Here is a 15,640-nt window from a genome sequence, read left to right as displayed (position 1 = left end):
AATCCTTTATCCAAGTGTGAGCAAACAAAGTTTGCACCTGAAAGTATCTTCAGGACTGGGGTAAGGTGGTACAACACCAGAGCAACTCGTTGCAAAGGTGGAGCAAGATACCAACACTCCTATCTCAGTATCTCCTATAATGCAAAACACATCTCCTTGCAGATATGTCTAATGTTATGCATTAAGGGAAGGGCCACTACCCAGACTAGTTTCGACCTTTATTGAGGTCTCTTCAGTGGGAGCCAGGCCCAAGTGGAGATACCAGGCAGAAGCATTTGCAGGTCATCTCTACCTATGGGATTTGCCAAATGGTGTGCCACCCTTTTTTAATAAATTACTCTGGATTTAGAGAAAGATGTTGAAAGTTTATTTTTCACTTAGTTAGAGTATAATAAAATTAGTTTAATCCTTTATCCAAGTGTGAGCAAACAAAGTTTGCACCTGAAAGTATCTTCAGGACTGGGGTAAGGTGGTACAACACCAGAACAACTCGTTGCAAAGGTGGAGCAACTTTCGACCTTTATTGAGGTCTCTTCAGTGGGAGCCAGGCCCAAGTGGAGATACCAGCCAGAAGCATTAGCAGGTCATTTCTACCTATAGGAGTTGCCAATTGGTGTGCCACCTTTTTAATAAATGACTCTGGATTTAGATGTTGAAAGTTTATTTTTCACTTGGTTAGAATATAATAAATTTAGTTTAATCCATTATCCAAGTGTGAGCAAACAAAGTTTGTGGCTGAAAGTATCTTCAAGGACTGGGGGGTAAGGGGTCCTTCCCTTAATGCATAACATTAGACATATCCGCAAGGAGATGTGTTTTGCATTATGAGAGATACTGAGACAGGAGCGTTGGTAGCTTGCTCCACCTTTGTAAGGAGTCGTCCTGGTGTTGTACCACCTTACCCCCAGTCCTGAAGATACTTTCAGGTGCAAACTTTGTTTGCTCACACTTGGATAAAGGATTAAACTAAATTTATTATATTCTAACCAAGTGAAAAATAAACTTTCAACATCTTTCTATAAATCCAGAGTTATTTATTAAAAAGGTGACACACCAATTGGCAACTCCTATAGGTAGAAATGACCTGCTAATGCTTCTGGCTGGTATCTCCACTTGGGCCTGGCTCCCACTGAAGAGACCTCAATAAAGGTCGAAACTAGTCTGGGTAGTGGCCCTTCCCTTAATGCATAACATTAGACATATCCACAAGGAGATGTGTTTTGCATTATGAGAGATACTGAGACAGGAGTGTTGGTAGCTTGCTCCACATTTGCAAGGAGTCGTCCTGGTGTTGTACCACCTTACCCCCAGTCCTGAAGATACTTTCAGGTGCAAACTTTGTTTGCTCACACTTGGATAAAGGATTAAACTAATTTTATTATACTGCAGTCTATAGCAGAAATCTGGACACAATCACATAAAGCTATGAAGAATCCAGAGTCTTGTGTGATTGTTGTCTACAAACTAGCCTTGGGCATGCAAGTGGCAATTTGGATTCATCTGAGAACAGTAACTTTTTTTGAAAGCTTCAAACACCAAGGAATTTGATGTCCTAATTTTCAGTTAATGTAAATCTGCCCATGAAAGGTTGTAAACTTATCCTATTAATGCACAGGGTAGATGGACAACTTAATTAACTTACTTAATCCTCTTCACTCCACCTGGGAGCATAGGTGGTGGATGGACAAAGGATAAGGTAATCTGGAAAATCTTATACACCAAACACAGAAAACTTTCAATCCACTTCAGGCCACCATAAGTAGGGTAGTGGATTCACACAAAGTGATGAAATTCATCTCTAACACCTGCATTCACATCATGTCTATAGTGGGATTTGAAACTTACAGCTTATTTGGTGGAATGGAAGTGATATTCACTGAACCCAACAAGATAGCAAAACATATTGCCAGGCTTTTTAGAACACTGATATAAAATGATAAGGGATGTCTATTTATTATTATTCCTAATACCTCCAAGGAGTCCGAAGACTCATCGGGGGAGGACACCTACAACTGTCTCTACACCTAACCTTACTACGAATCATCTCCATCAACGCCATCTACCGCCCACCTCCAACACCACCACAACTAGTAATTTTGTCTGTAAATTGCGTGTGTTCTGAAGGGCCGATTTGTATGTATGCGGGATGAAAAACCCGAGTTTCCGGGAAAAAAAAACCCTGCTACCTCCGTATGAGATCGGCTAACTCACCTTCGATTGAAATCGACCAGATAAAGATTCCTCCCGTCGCGACGAGAATCGAACTTAGGCCTATTCCAATCGAAGGGCACAATGTACCGTCGTTCTTCCAATTGCGCTACGGAGGCGCTATAATATTTATTTATTTTTTCCTTTGTTTATTTCCCAAAGAGTGTACACAGTCAATATTTCATTAATATAAAATTTATAAAAATCAGTGAAAATCCCATACCTGCACAAATTCTTCCAACTTTCAGCCTACCATTATATATTGGAACAACATTTTTAAGGAGTTCTGATATTTCGATGTTTACTGAAGTTTCATACAGAAACTGACTTTCATCACGATGCTTGATATGAAGCTTTACCATGTTGGCTGTCTAGCTGTCTAAACTGCTGTAATTATTTATTAAGAGACCACCATTATTTTGAAATTTTCATTTTATGATTTATAAATAAAAAATATATCTTCACATTTAAAGCAAAAAAATGTACTTCACTTTCAAGTTGCTGCAATTAGCAGAATTAACAGAATCAATATCAAATATTATTTTAAAATTTTCATTTTATGATTTATCCATGAAAAATATCATTACTTCACATTTAATTACAAAAATATATTTTATCTTTATTATTATTATATAGGAATTTCCAAGTAATATCCCAGAAGAGAAAGTCACTAGTGATGTGTTTTATTAAAACAGTCACAAGGGTCTGTTTTAGCACTGTATGTTAATGATATTTGGGGAAGATTTGAATGGAGATATTCAATTGTTTGCAGATGATGCAATGTTGGGAAGAACTATGAATAGGACTTGAATAGATGAGTGAATGGGAAGGAGAGTGGGGTTAATAGTTCAATGTTGCAAAAGTGTGAGGCTTTAAAATTTGGAAAACAAAAATAGGATGTAGAGCATTGGTGGAGATATACTGGAGGAGGTGGAGAAAATAAGAGATCTCGTGAACAGGACTCTAAAATTTAGAGGACATATTGCTAAAACCATGAAGACAATACAACAAATTCTGGCAATGATGCAAGAGGACACTGACATGTAGAAGTAAGAAGATTCTGAGTCCATTGTATAAGGCCTTGATTAGGTCACATATAGACTATTGTAAACAGATTTGGCCACATGATTTTCAATAGGATGAAGTGGTATAGGGAAAGGGTCCAGATGGATTGACTAAGGTGATTTCTGGTCTCTGGAATATTGAGTATGAAGAAAGGTTGAAAAGATGCAATTTACAGTCTAACAGATAGGAGGAAAAGGAGTGATATGATAGAGACATACAATTTGGTAAGTAGTTGTTATAAGATTAATGTTGACGAGCTTTTTCATAGAATGGTGGGAGATGAGAGGGAGAACAAGAAGTCATCCCTGGAAGCTGTATAAGGAAAGTGTGAGCAAAGGAGTGAGAAGAAGTTTTTTGCATGGAGAGTGGCGAATGATTGGAATGCACTCTGCCCGAGAGTGTGGTGTGTGCAGGGAAGGTGAATGTATTTAAGGCATGGTATGATAAGCTGTGTGTATGAAAGAGGGATCTCTCACAATGAGTTGCTGACTCCATGGAGGTCTGATAATAATAACAATAATATTCTAGATCTCTCTTTTGACACATCCTCACTATCATGTCATTCATTATTGCTGCCCTCCTCTTCAATTCTATATTATCATATCTGGGCAATATACTTACACTATCTTCCCTCTGACACTTTTATGCTGCATGGTTCCTAACATTAATCTTGATTCATCTCTGTCCACCCAATTCACACCACCTCTTAGATCATTTGTATCATCCATCACTATCATCTCATCTCATCAACATTTTCACCTTGCTTTATAGCCACAGACACAATATCATTGTGTCTGTGGCTATAAAGAGATTGTCACAGAACCATCCATTTCTTAATAACATTGATAATTAAAATTTAAATGCATTAATTTTATAAATAATGTGAGCATTTATAAATTATAATGAATATTGAGAATTTAATTATAAACGTTAATTTAATTTTTTCCTGAAAAACTTTATTTTCCGAAAATCCCTGCATATATCTTGCACCATGATTTTTTAACTTTAATTTTGCAGAAAAAAAGTGCAAGTTATATTCAAGTAAATACAGTAACTATATCTATATTCCAAATCTGTTGCATGTATAGAGAGGTCAAAGTATGTGGAAATACTCCTTCCATAGACACTCCCCTTCATGTCAGATCAATCAGGATGAAATTCTCAGGGGAGAATCTAAATTATTATTATTATGTGACATCTCCAGGAAGTCCAAAGACTCATCAGGGGAGAGTGTGCCAATAGCATCGAACAATTGATCCACTTCCAACTACTAACCACGCTCAAACTTGCTTAACTTTTTTTGCTGAGCCATTAGTAGCAGAGGCTCTACCAATCGACCAACCTTTGCTGGCATATTCCAAATACGGTTCAAACCGAGAACAAAGCAATAATAGTTATCTGCAGAGGTAAAAAAATGTTGGCCATTTGTTCTGATAATTTCAAACTGTTCTAGTTCTTTCAGATTAGATATCAATAATGAAAATCTGGCAAACTGTGTCCTGTTGAATAAAAGTAGCAGATAAGTAACATTCAATCTAAAAATAAAGTTTCAGCAGACCAAAATTTTGGCTCTAATGATGTTTGTAATATCAGTATTAACATTTACAGTGTTAAAAGAAGGCAGGAAGAATACATATTTTCCATGTATTAACAATTGACAAATCCATACTTCAAATAAATCATCTTGTATTCCATCTACATATATAGCTGAATGATCTGTTAAGGCCACTTGAGTCTTACACTGGGTCAAATTCCAAAGTGGAAAGAAAGCAAAACTGTACCACCACATAAAGAATGTGGCAGAACTCAAGCTTCAAATTATAGACCAATCTGTGTGATAACAGGCCGACAGAATAAAAGCATGTGTGATTGACAGTAAAATGGAGAGAGAGAGAGAGAGAGAGAGAGAATGATCAAAAAAACGATGCATGATTCGAAAAGTAAGTTGGTGAAGATGGGGTAAGGGATGAACTGGATACAAAAGGAACTGATATGTATGGAAGAGTGAAGAAGACTAACATGAATGATGTCCTAATGAAAGACTCAAAAGTGGCCTTGTATAAGGATTTGTTCATTTGAGGTTTGGTGAACAAGAAGATGCACAAAGTTTGTTCTTCAGTAGGTAGAATGAATGAATTCTACCTACTGAAGATTCATTTTACCTACTCTTCAGTAGGTAAAACAAATAAAGCATTAGATATAAGGGGTAAACAAGAAAAAGAGTTGAAACAAATGACTTAACTGTGGAGCAAGGATAATGTAAGAATGGATATCAGGAGGTTGTTGAGAACAATAAAATATATTATTATTATTTTTGCACAGAAGTCCTGGACTCCATGAACTCCTAAGACTCATTGTGGGAGACCAAAGCTATCAACACAATATTCACCATACTTCTCCTTGAAACCATTAACAGACAAAGTACTCACAACTGACTCAGGTAGTCCATTCCATTCATTCCCCAATCTCCAAGCAAAAATCTAGTCCTCGCACCCTTGCTAACCACATTCTTACCCAACTTCCAAAGATGACCTCTTTCTGCTCCCTTTAGCCAAGTTCTGAAACATTTCCCCTGCATCAATCCTATAAAATACTTTAAGTAACTTAAATCCCCTGCTCTTTCCCACCTATCAACCAACTTTTGCAATCCACAAACACTCAATCTACCCAATGGGGTGCATTACACAGACCACTCACCATCTTGGTCACTCGTTTCTAGATCCTCTTCATCACTCCTTCATCTGCAAGAAATTCAGGCGACCAAACCTGAGCACAGTAATCCAGATGTGGTTGCATTAAGGCTTTATAAAATGGAATGATAACTCCCTTATCTCTGCTTGTTAGTGTGTGTGTGTGCTTCAATAACAAAGTAATCCTGTGAGCTACCCTGGCTACTTTAGCAATATACCCTCTAAACTTGAACTCTATCTGCTACTACCTCCAAATCCCTGACTTCATCAATTTCCTGGAACACAGTTCCATCAATGTGGTACACAGCTTGTAATCTTTGTAACTCAAAATGCATAACTTGACACTTTTCCACATTACATCCCTGATCTTATCCCATCATATCCTTCCCCTTCTCCAAAAATTTCTAGTTTCACTCCCTCCCAAAGTATTCTCTGCCCACCTTTAATAATAAAAAAACCTGGGTTTTTCAAAAAGTTCACATACCCCTTGCCTCACCAATAATTCTCCCACATCTCTCTACCACTACATTTTCCACCCTCCCTTCCTTTCAGTCATACTTCCTTTAACAGCAGATGAATGTATATCGGCACACGCCGGGATGCCACTGAATAAGAAGACAGCCAACAACATCCTACAAAGGTATGTGCAAATCATCCTCCTATATATTCCTCATATATCTGTCTATATAAAACATCGATAATGCTCTAAAATTTGAGTAAAAAGCCAATGACATTATAAAAGGGGCACTCCTAAACAAAAATAGGCTAAATAGCCATAAAAATAATATTTGCTTAAAAGGAGTAACATGGGAATTTTCCCAGAAATAATACCTATATGACATCCATTATTTTGTCCATACTGTTAGCCTATTTAAATCACCCAACTTTGTATCACAGCAAATAACTAAATATCTCCCTTCAAATTATTTTCTTTATCATTTATATACAAATTAAACAGCAGTGATCCAAGCACAGATCCTTGTGGCACACCACTAGTCACCTTCCTTTTCCTGGATTCTGCTCCTCCATATACTACTTTTTGGTATCTTCCCTTTTATCCATATCACCAGTTCATATCCATCCATTTGTTGCAATTTGCATAACAGAGTTCCATGTGGTATCCTGTTACATGCCTTTGCAAAATCTATCGTATCATCGCGTAGCCATTTCCTCTATCAAACTCAGCTGTCACCCTATTCTGAAAAGTTAATAGATTACTAAGGCATGACTGACCTTTCACAGTCCTGCTGTCCCTCATAGAGTATCATATTCTTATCCATCCATTCCTGAATTCTCTTTTTTTGACCAACTTTTCCAGTACTTTTACCACCACTCTTGAGATACTGATTGGTCTATAATTTGCTACCACAGACTTAGATCCTACTTTATGCAAAGGAATAATTTTGTCCTCCTACCACTCTCTTGGGACTTTTACAGAGCTAAGACCTACATTAAACAGTCTGGTCAAAGACATTGCCAGTTTGCCTGCATATTCTATTTAAAAAAAGAGCTGATATCTCATGCAATCCCACAGCTGTATTTGCATTCAGATTCTAAAATATCCTAAGTACCTCCAATTTATCAGTTTCTGTTCTCACATCAGCACTCATCACCTCTGCTAGCAATATCTTCACCTGGATGTATACCCTTGCAAAATGGTGACTCAAGTATTAAAAGAAACTGCCATAGTTCTATAGAATATATACACGAAAACACAAAGTAAAAGTATTATTTATTAAATATACTGCCATACATTTCAGTCGGAAATTAACAGACACTGTTTTTACAAGGTAGAATGCAAACAATTGATTTATTCTAAATAGAATGAGCCATGTGATGTTATATCACCAATAGCATTATGCTTTTACCAAAGAAAAGGTTAATCATAAAGGTGTAAAATAAATTGCATACATATATATATATATATATATATATAATTTATAATATCATACTGAACAGATCATCAGATAGATGTAGTATCTAGTTGGTTTCTTAAGACCTTATATCTTTATAAAAAATCATTATTGGTCTTAATTAGTAAAAAAAAACAAACTTTAATGTGTTATTCGAATCAAACTTTCCCATATTTTTGATAAGGATAGGCAGTCATTCCGATTCAAATTAGGCAGTGAAGCAAGGCCTCAGCACTCTCCTCAAATAGGAGTTCAAATTTGTACCGACATCTATGTAGAAGGTGCGTTTCAGACCAAAGAATGTTGTGGTCTGCCTCTATTCCATGCTGAGCTAATCCAGACTATCGGATTTTTTGTGAAAAATATATGATTGATGTTCTTGTATTCTTTTTTCTATTGAGTGTCCAGTTTGTCCAAAGTAGAAAAGATGGTAGTCACATGGAACTTGGTATACACCTGGAAGAGACAGACATAGGTGGGCATTTATCTATAGAAGAGGGGGAAATACGTTGAGAGTTCATTAATAGGAATATAAGTCGCTATTAAATCATATTTCTTCAGAATTCTTGAAATTGGTTCTGAAATACCAGAGATGTATGGGATTGGAACCCGATGTATTGATTCCTTGTTGTTTGGGTTAAGTTTGTATGAGTCAAACGGATGTTGTGTAGTCCTTCTGGAGAAGTCATTTAAATTTATATATTGTTTGATAGCTGAGAGTTCTTCCTCTAGTTGCAAGTCTCTTTGAGAGGTACATTTGTAAATAGGGATTCTACATCAAAGCTCACTATAAGATCAGTAGGTCGTATAGAGACATTTTTTAATTTGTCTAAGAAATCAGAAGTTTTTTAAAAAAGAGCAAGACTTTCCTATATGTGATTTCAGTAAGTTTGCTAAATATTTGGCTGTGCAATCTGTAGGTGAATCATTGCAGTCTACAATCGGATGGAGAGGAATGTCTTTCTTATGGATCTTTGGTAGACCATAAAACCTTGGCATTCTTGCAAAATACATTTTTAATTTTTCTATTGTGTCTGCATCTAAACTTATAATTTCCCCTCGTCTACAAGGAAGTGTATATACACACACACTCATTAAAAATTGGTATTAATTTTTAATGAGTATATATATTTTTTTTTTAAAAAAAAAGAATATTTGCTTATAAAATTTAATTCAATATGCTCCAGCCAAATATTCAATGTTTCAGCACATCCCTAGCTCTTACATCAGTCTTTTCCCTTCTGCCCTAACAATATTTTCAACTGGATAATATCTTTCTTTCTTAATCCTCCTCTTCTATCTTTTACAGTATCGAGGTTTCTTATTCCTGCAACTGAACGTCTCGAGGATAAGGTGGTTGGCCCATGCCTCCTCAGTGTGTCCTGTCTGTAGATGTGTGTACAGGGCCGGTTTGCCTGTTCTGAGGGATGAAAAACCTGAGTTTCTGGGTGAAAAAAAAGTCCCTACCTCCATATGAAACCGGCTAACTCACCTTTCATCGAAAGAGACCAGATAAAGGTTCCTTGTGTCACTGACACGAGGAACCAAACCCAGGTCTTTTTAACCAAGGGGCTTTGTCTATAACGACTGAGCCACAGAGGTACACCTGGATGATATACCCTTGCAAAATGGCATCTCAGCAGCTGAACAGTTTCATCTGATCTCCCTCAACTGAGGGAGGATGTGTGAGAGTTATTGGAAGAAGCAAAGAAGAAGAGCGAGAGGATGAAGTTTGTGAGTCTGCTATCATGCTATAACAGAAGCAAACTGAGAAGGAGAGCGATGATAGCTAATGAATCAATATGCAAGTTGTGCAGAAGGAATGATGTAGAGTTTATGGACCTATAGCCTGAATTAGATGGACAGAAAGATTTGTACAATGCTGATGAACTGCAGTTAAATGGATTTGGAGTTAGGTGTCTAGAGAGAGAGAGAGAGCTTTGTTCACTGAGAGTATGGAAGTGCAAAGTCAGGAAAACTAAAGAAATTAGAATGGATGCAGATGAATGTGTGTGTGAAGGCACCCATGAAGCAAATGAGAGTGCGAATGAACAAAAAAAATGTGGAAACTACTCTTTCTTTCTTTCTCTCTCTCTCTCTATATATATATATTTTTTTTTTAGTTCAAAACATGTTTATGAAATTTAATTCACAATTAAATTTCATAAACTGGATGAATGAAAAATGTAGAGAAATTGAAATTCTACAAGAAAAGCATGACAGTTTTAATCTACACAAAATGCTGAAAGAGACCTCTCAGGTATATTTAAGAAAAAACAACTATGTGTCCTTCGAAACAAAAAGGGAGAAATAATATCCGTAAAAGATGACAAAATACAAGAATGGGTGACATATGTAGAAGAACTCTTTTCTGATAACAGACAGAACCCAGAAAATACTTATGAATGAACAGATGGATGGTCCATACATTCTAAGATCAGAGGTAGAATGTGCGCTGAACTCAGCTAAAAAATGGTAAAGCCTTAGGCCCTGATAGAATACCAGCAGAGTAAAGTTATTAGAAGGTGACAACATTGCTATATTAGTAAAGCTATTTAATAAGGTCTATGATACAGGCATATTCCCACAAGACTGGTTACAGTCGACCTTCATCATGCTACCTAAAAAAAAGCAAATGCGAAAACTTGTAATGACTATAGAATGATCAGCCTAATGAGTAATGTTCTCAAAATGTTCCTGAAAATAATTCAAAAAAGAATATACAGAAAATGTGAAGACACCGTCAGTGATACCCAGTTCGGCTTTAGAAACAGTTTGGGAACAAGAGAGGCTTTTTTCTGCTCTCAAATCTTATTCCAAAAATGTACTGATCAAAACAAGGAAGTATTCATTTGCTTCATTGACTTTGAGAAAGCATTTTATAAAGTCCAACATACTAAAATGATTGCACTATTAAAGAGAATTGGATTAGATGGTAAAGACATCAGGATCATTCAAAACTTATATTGGAACCAAAAGGCATCTGTTCAAGTTGAAGAGAGGAAGGGATTAATGTAAATGGTGAAATCATCAGTAACATCCGATATGCTGATGACGCAGCTCTCCTGGCTGACAATATTATCAGGATCTTCAAAATATTCTGGAACTAGTGAATGAAGAGAGCGAAAAAATGGAATTAAAAATAAATATCACCAAAACTAAATTCAGTCATAAGCAAGAAACCAATTCTTAATTCATATTAAGAATAGAAAGAGTGACAAAGTTTAAATATCTCGGATGCTGGTTAAATGAAGAATGCAATCCAGAAATGGAAATAAAAGTTAGAATTGAAATGGCAAGAAAAAATTTTCTCCTGATGAAATAAACACTGTGTAACTGCAACTTAAACTTAGAGTACGCATGGTTAAATGCTATGCATGGTCTATACTGCTGTACGGTGCAGAAACTTGGACCTTGAAGGACAAAATCAATAAAAAAACTTGAAGCCTTTGAGATGTGGTTATACAGACGAATGTTAAAAATCCCATGAACAGCAAAAACGTCCAATCAGGAAGTACTGGAACAAATGGGGAAATCACGTGAATTTTTAGATACCATAAAAAGAAGGAAAACTGCATATCTTGGTCACCTACTTCGTAATGAAAAATATAAAATACTTCAATTGCTTATAAAGGGGAAGATAAATGGAAGAAGAGGACAAGGAAGACGAAGAAAATCTTTGCTGGCAGACATCAGACAGTGGATTGGCATGAGCTCTGAGGGACTGTTTAGAGTGGCTGAGGATCGCTCAAAATATGCCAAGGTGGTCGCCGACCTCCGATAGGAGATGGCACTCAAAGAAGAAGAATTCACAATGTTTAAAACTGAATTAATTATGGATTATATTTTGACCAAATATTCAGGACTTCAGCCAAATGCAGAATGAAGAAAGATTTAAAAAAATGTGTAAATATATATTTACATCAGAGTTGCCTTAGCTTGCATCACTTAAAAGACATGTGCACTGTCAAGGCACCCTTATATTCACCTTTTATTAGTTTTTTGATTAAGGTTTCAATGGCTTGACAGCTGCTTGGAATAACTCCTGGTTCTCATCAGAGATCAAAGCAATTCTGTTTCGGAGAATTATATTTTTCATAAGTGAACAGTAGTAGGTTCTTAAGAGTATCAAAGAGCCTAAATGTATCTATTTTGGTGTTGTAAAATAAACAGTTCATATTTGATGAACTACTTAAGAAACTTGAAAGTGTTTTAAGTAGGGCAAGCTAAGGCAACTCCGACGTTGAGGATTGCATTCTCATAAGCTCTCTCTTCTGAATCCGAACCTCTCCAAGTTTCTATATACATATATATTCTGCTACTAAATAAGAATGCTCTTTAATATCTCCTATTTTTGCATATTTTGCTTTGCCAAAACAAAGACATTTAATTTCTTCTTTGATAAAAAGAGAAAATAAAATTTTGCTTTCTGCAAATACAATAACTTTCCACAAATATAATTATTATTAATTATACTGTCAAAATTTGAAGTATAGAGCTGAGATTGGGATATTATAACAGAGGATATTATGGATCCATCCATATTATATAGCATAATACAGAAAGAAACTTAAACTTTTGAAAATTTATCAGAGAGTTAGTAATAACTTAACCTTCTCATAAGTTTTCTAGTAAATTTTCAAAAGTAATAAAATTTTTCTATATTTCTTCTTTCACTTGTTTCCACATTCGGCTATAAAATGTAGATGAATCTCTAATATTGTTTATTATAATATCCCCCAAAAAAAACAAATATAAGCTTCTCAGCTCTATAGTTTAATATTTTATTATGCACCTACCTAGAGATCACTTATAATGAATTTAACTTTCTGACACAGCTTACTCGATTTTCTTACTCAATGCATTAATAAAAGGCAAAGATACAGGTTGTGAGCAGAGTTTTTTCTGTTGTTTAAATAGTGCAGTCAAGGCAACTCCAATTCCATTTTTGTTCTCATAAGCTCACTGATAAATTTTCAAAACTTCTCTTTCTTTCTGGTTAGTGGGATAGAATGTGTAGGTTATAGTGTGTTTAGGAGGGACAGAGAGAATAAAATAGGGGGAGGAGTGTTATTGATGATAGCAGCCAAGGAGAATTGAAGTTGCATTGCAGGATAGTGAAAAGAGCTCATTTGAGGCTATTTGGTGTGAGATCGAGACTGGCAAAACAAAATATACAGTTGGGTGCTGCTATAGACCAGGTGATGGAATAGATGGTAGAGATAGTATGCATAAACAAATTGATGAAATGAGTGGAAGGAGGGTAATTATTATGGGGGATTTCAACTGTGGTAACATTGATTGGAAGGAGGAGAGGACACATGTGAGGAAGAAAATGGATTTTATTCAATTATTAAGGGATAACTATCTGAGACAGCATGTAATTGAAAATACTAGGGGTTTCAGAGTGCTTGACCTTGTAATAGCATCTGAGAATTTGACTGTAATGAATATGACCATGTTGCCAGCTATTGGTGAGAGTGATCATAAGGTTTTTTGGAATTACCGTGCTGGCAAGTATGACAAGCTTAGGAGATTGCTTGGATCAGTGCCATGGCACGTAAAACTGCAAGGGCTGGATGTCAATAGAGCATGGGAAGTGGTCAAGGAGCATTTACAGGAGGTTATGGCTGATTGTATACCTAGGGTCCGAATAGTAAAACAAGTAGGGGTTAAATAGATGAATAACACCATTAAGCTTGAGCTGCAAAAAAAGAAACAACTGTGGAGGGAATTTAAAGAGAAATGTGACTTGCAGGCACACAAACGGTATAAAGCGCAGGCCAGAAGGATAACGAGTGTGGTAAAAACACTTGTTACCACTAAAAACACTATAGTAGATTATGAAAGGAAATTAGCTATGCAAGCTAAAGAGAATCCCAAACAGTTCATTCAATATGCTGCAATCAAAAAAAAAAAAAAAACTATACACGGCAGAATGATTTGAAGGAATGACGATGGTAAGGAGGTCACTGAACCAGTCGATATAGTGGAATTACTGAGCGAGCACTTTGCAAGAGTATATCATCCAGGTGGTGACATTGAAAAAATGAAGGAACCATTAGTTTATATGGGAATTGTGATGAATGAAGTGGAGGTGAATAGTCTATTACAGAACCTTAATGTGAATACATCTGTGGGATTGGATGATATATTGGCACAGGTCTTACGTGAAGCAGCTAAAGAATTATCAGTGCCCTTGACCATGCTATTTAATCTGATTCTCGGGTCTGGTTCAGTCCCGAAGGTGTGGAAAGATGGGGAAAATAGTTCCACTGCATAAAGGAGGATCCAAGACTACTGTTGCAAATTACCGACCGATCAGCATATCAGGAGTCGTTGTCAAGGTCTTGGAGAAAGTAGTCAAGGGAAAAATACAGGAATGGATTGATGAACATGAGATACTGTATGGGGGGACAGCATGGCTTTGTGAAGGGTAGATAATGCCTCAGTAACTTGCTCAAGTTTTATAACACATTGATGGCTGAACTGGATAAGGGTAATGGGTTTACAGTGATACTGCTGGACCTGGCTAAGGCCTTTGACAGGATACCACATGGAATTCTAATCCATAAACTGCAACATATGGGAATGGATATAGGGTTAGTGAGATGGATAGGTGGGTGGTTGGTGGAGAGATATCATAGAGTAGTTTATTCATGAGTAAAGTCCAAAAGACGGCCTGTGACTAGTGGCGTGCTGCAGGGTTCTGTTCTTGGACCACTGCTGTTTAATTTGTTCATTAACGATATAGGAAAGGATCTAAGAGGAACAGTTCATTTGTTTGCTGATGATGCAAAGTTGGGTAGGGCAATGGTGAATGCAGAAGATGTCAAAATCTTGCAGGACGACTTGGATAGATTGGAGTTCTGGGCTAAGGAGAATAGATGTCAATTTAATATGACAAAATGTAAGGTTATGCATTTTGGGGTGAAAAGATTAGCAGCAGTATACCACATTGGTGGAACTGTACTCCAGGAGATTGATGAGGCCAGGGACTTGGGAGTGTTGGTGGATAGGGAGATGAAGTTTAGGGGGCACATTGCAAAAGTGGCTAAATCAGCTCATCAACTCACTTGGTTGTTGAAAAATACTTTGACGAGCAGAGACAAGCTAGTTATTGTACCTCTGTACCGAGCCTTGATAAGATCTCATCCCGACTACTGTGCCCAGATTTGGTCACCTAGGTTTCTTCTTGATGGGAAGGACTTGGAGAGGATCCAGAGGCGAGTGACCAAGATGATAGCAAGTCTATGAAATGAACCTTATGAGAACAGGTTGAAGATTTGTGAGTTGCAGAAATTAGTTGATAGGCAGAAAAGGGGAGATATGATTGAGACATTCAAATTGCTAAAGGGTTTCTATAGGATTAATTCAGAGGATATTTTTGAGATCAGGACTGGTGGTGGGAGAACTAGGGGACACCTATGAAAGCTGGGCAAGAGTGTGGTTAGCAAGGGTATTAGAGCTGGGTTCTTTACTTTTAGAGTGGTAAATGAGTGGAATAAGGTGCCAGAGTCTGTTGTAGGTGCTATGACGGTGAGTTAGTTCAAGGCAAGGTATGATAGATACTGTGAGAATGTCGTATAGTTGTGTGGACATGATGTTTAGGGCCTCCTTCAATGAGTCTAAGGACTCCCCGGAGTCACCCATCATCATCATCATAATAATTTCTACATTTGGCTATAAAATATATACAGATCTATAATATCCTCCATTTTGATATAATAAAACTATCATTTAATTTCATAGAGAACACTGTAT

General features: G+C 36.7%; 1 protein-coding gene across 1 annotated transcript in view; it reads right to left on the bottom strand.

The window, feature by feature from the left end:
- The window catches only part of LOC150095954 (cilia- and flagella-associated protein 298), a 125,323-nt gene that overhangs the window by 103,256 nt on the left and 6,427 nt on the right, over positions 1–15,640 (bottom strand). Inside the window, exon 2 of the mRNA XM_090408835.1 lies at positions 2,432–2,595. Within this exon, the coding sequence (XP_090264961.1) occupies positions 2,432–2,570 (139 nt within the window). The 5' untranslated portion in view covers positions 2,571–2,595. The remainder of the gene's footprint in view (positions 1–2,431; positions 2,596–15,640) is intronic.

This window comes from Typopeltis vanoorti, chromosome 19 (genome assembly GCF_054136105.1).
Source record: "Typopeltis vanoorti isolate ZY-2024b chromosome 19, IOZ_Tvanoo_1.0, whole genome shotgun sequence".
Lineage (NCBI taxonomy): Eukaryota > Metazoa > Arthropoda > Arachnida > Uropygi > Thelyphonidae > Typopeltis > Typopeltis vanoorti.
This window is presented reverse-complemented; position numbering and strand designations above follow the sequence as displayed.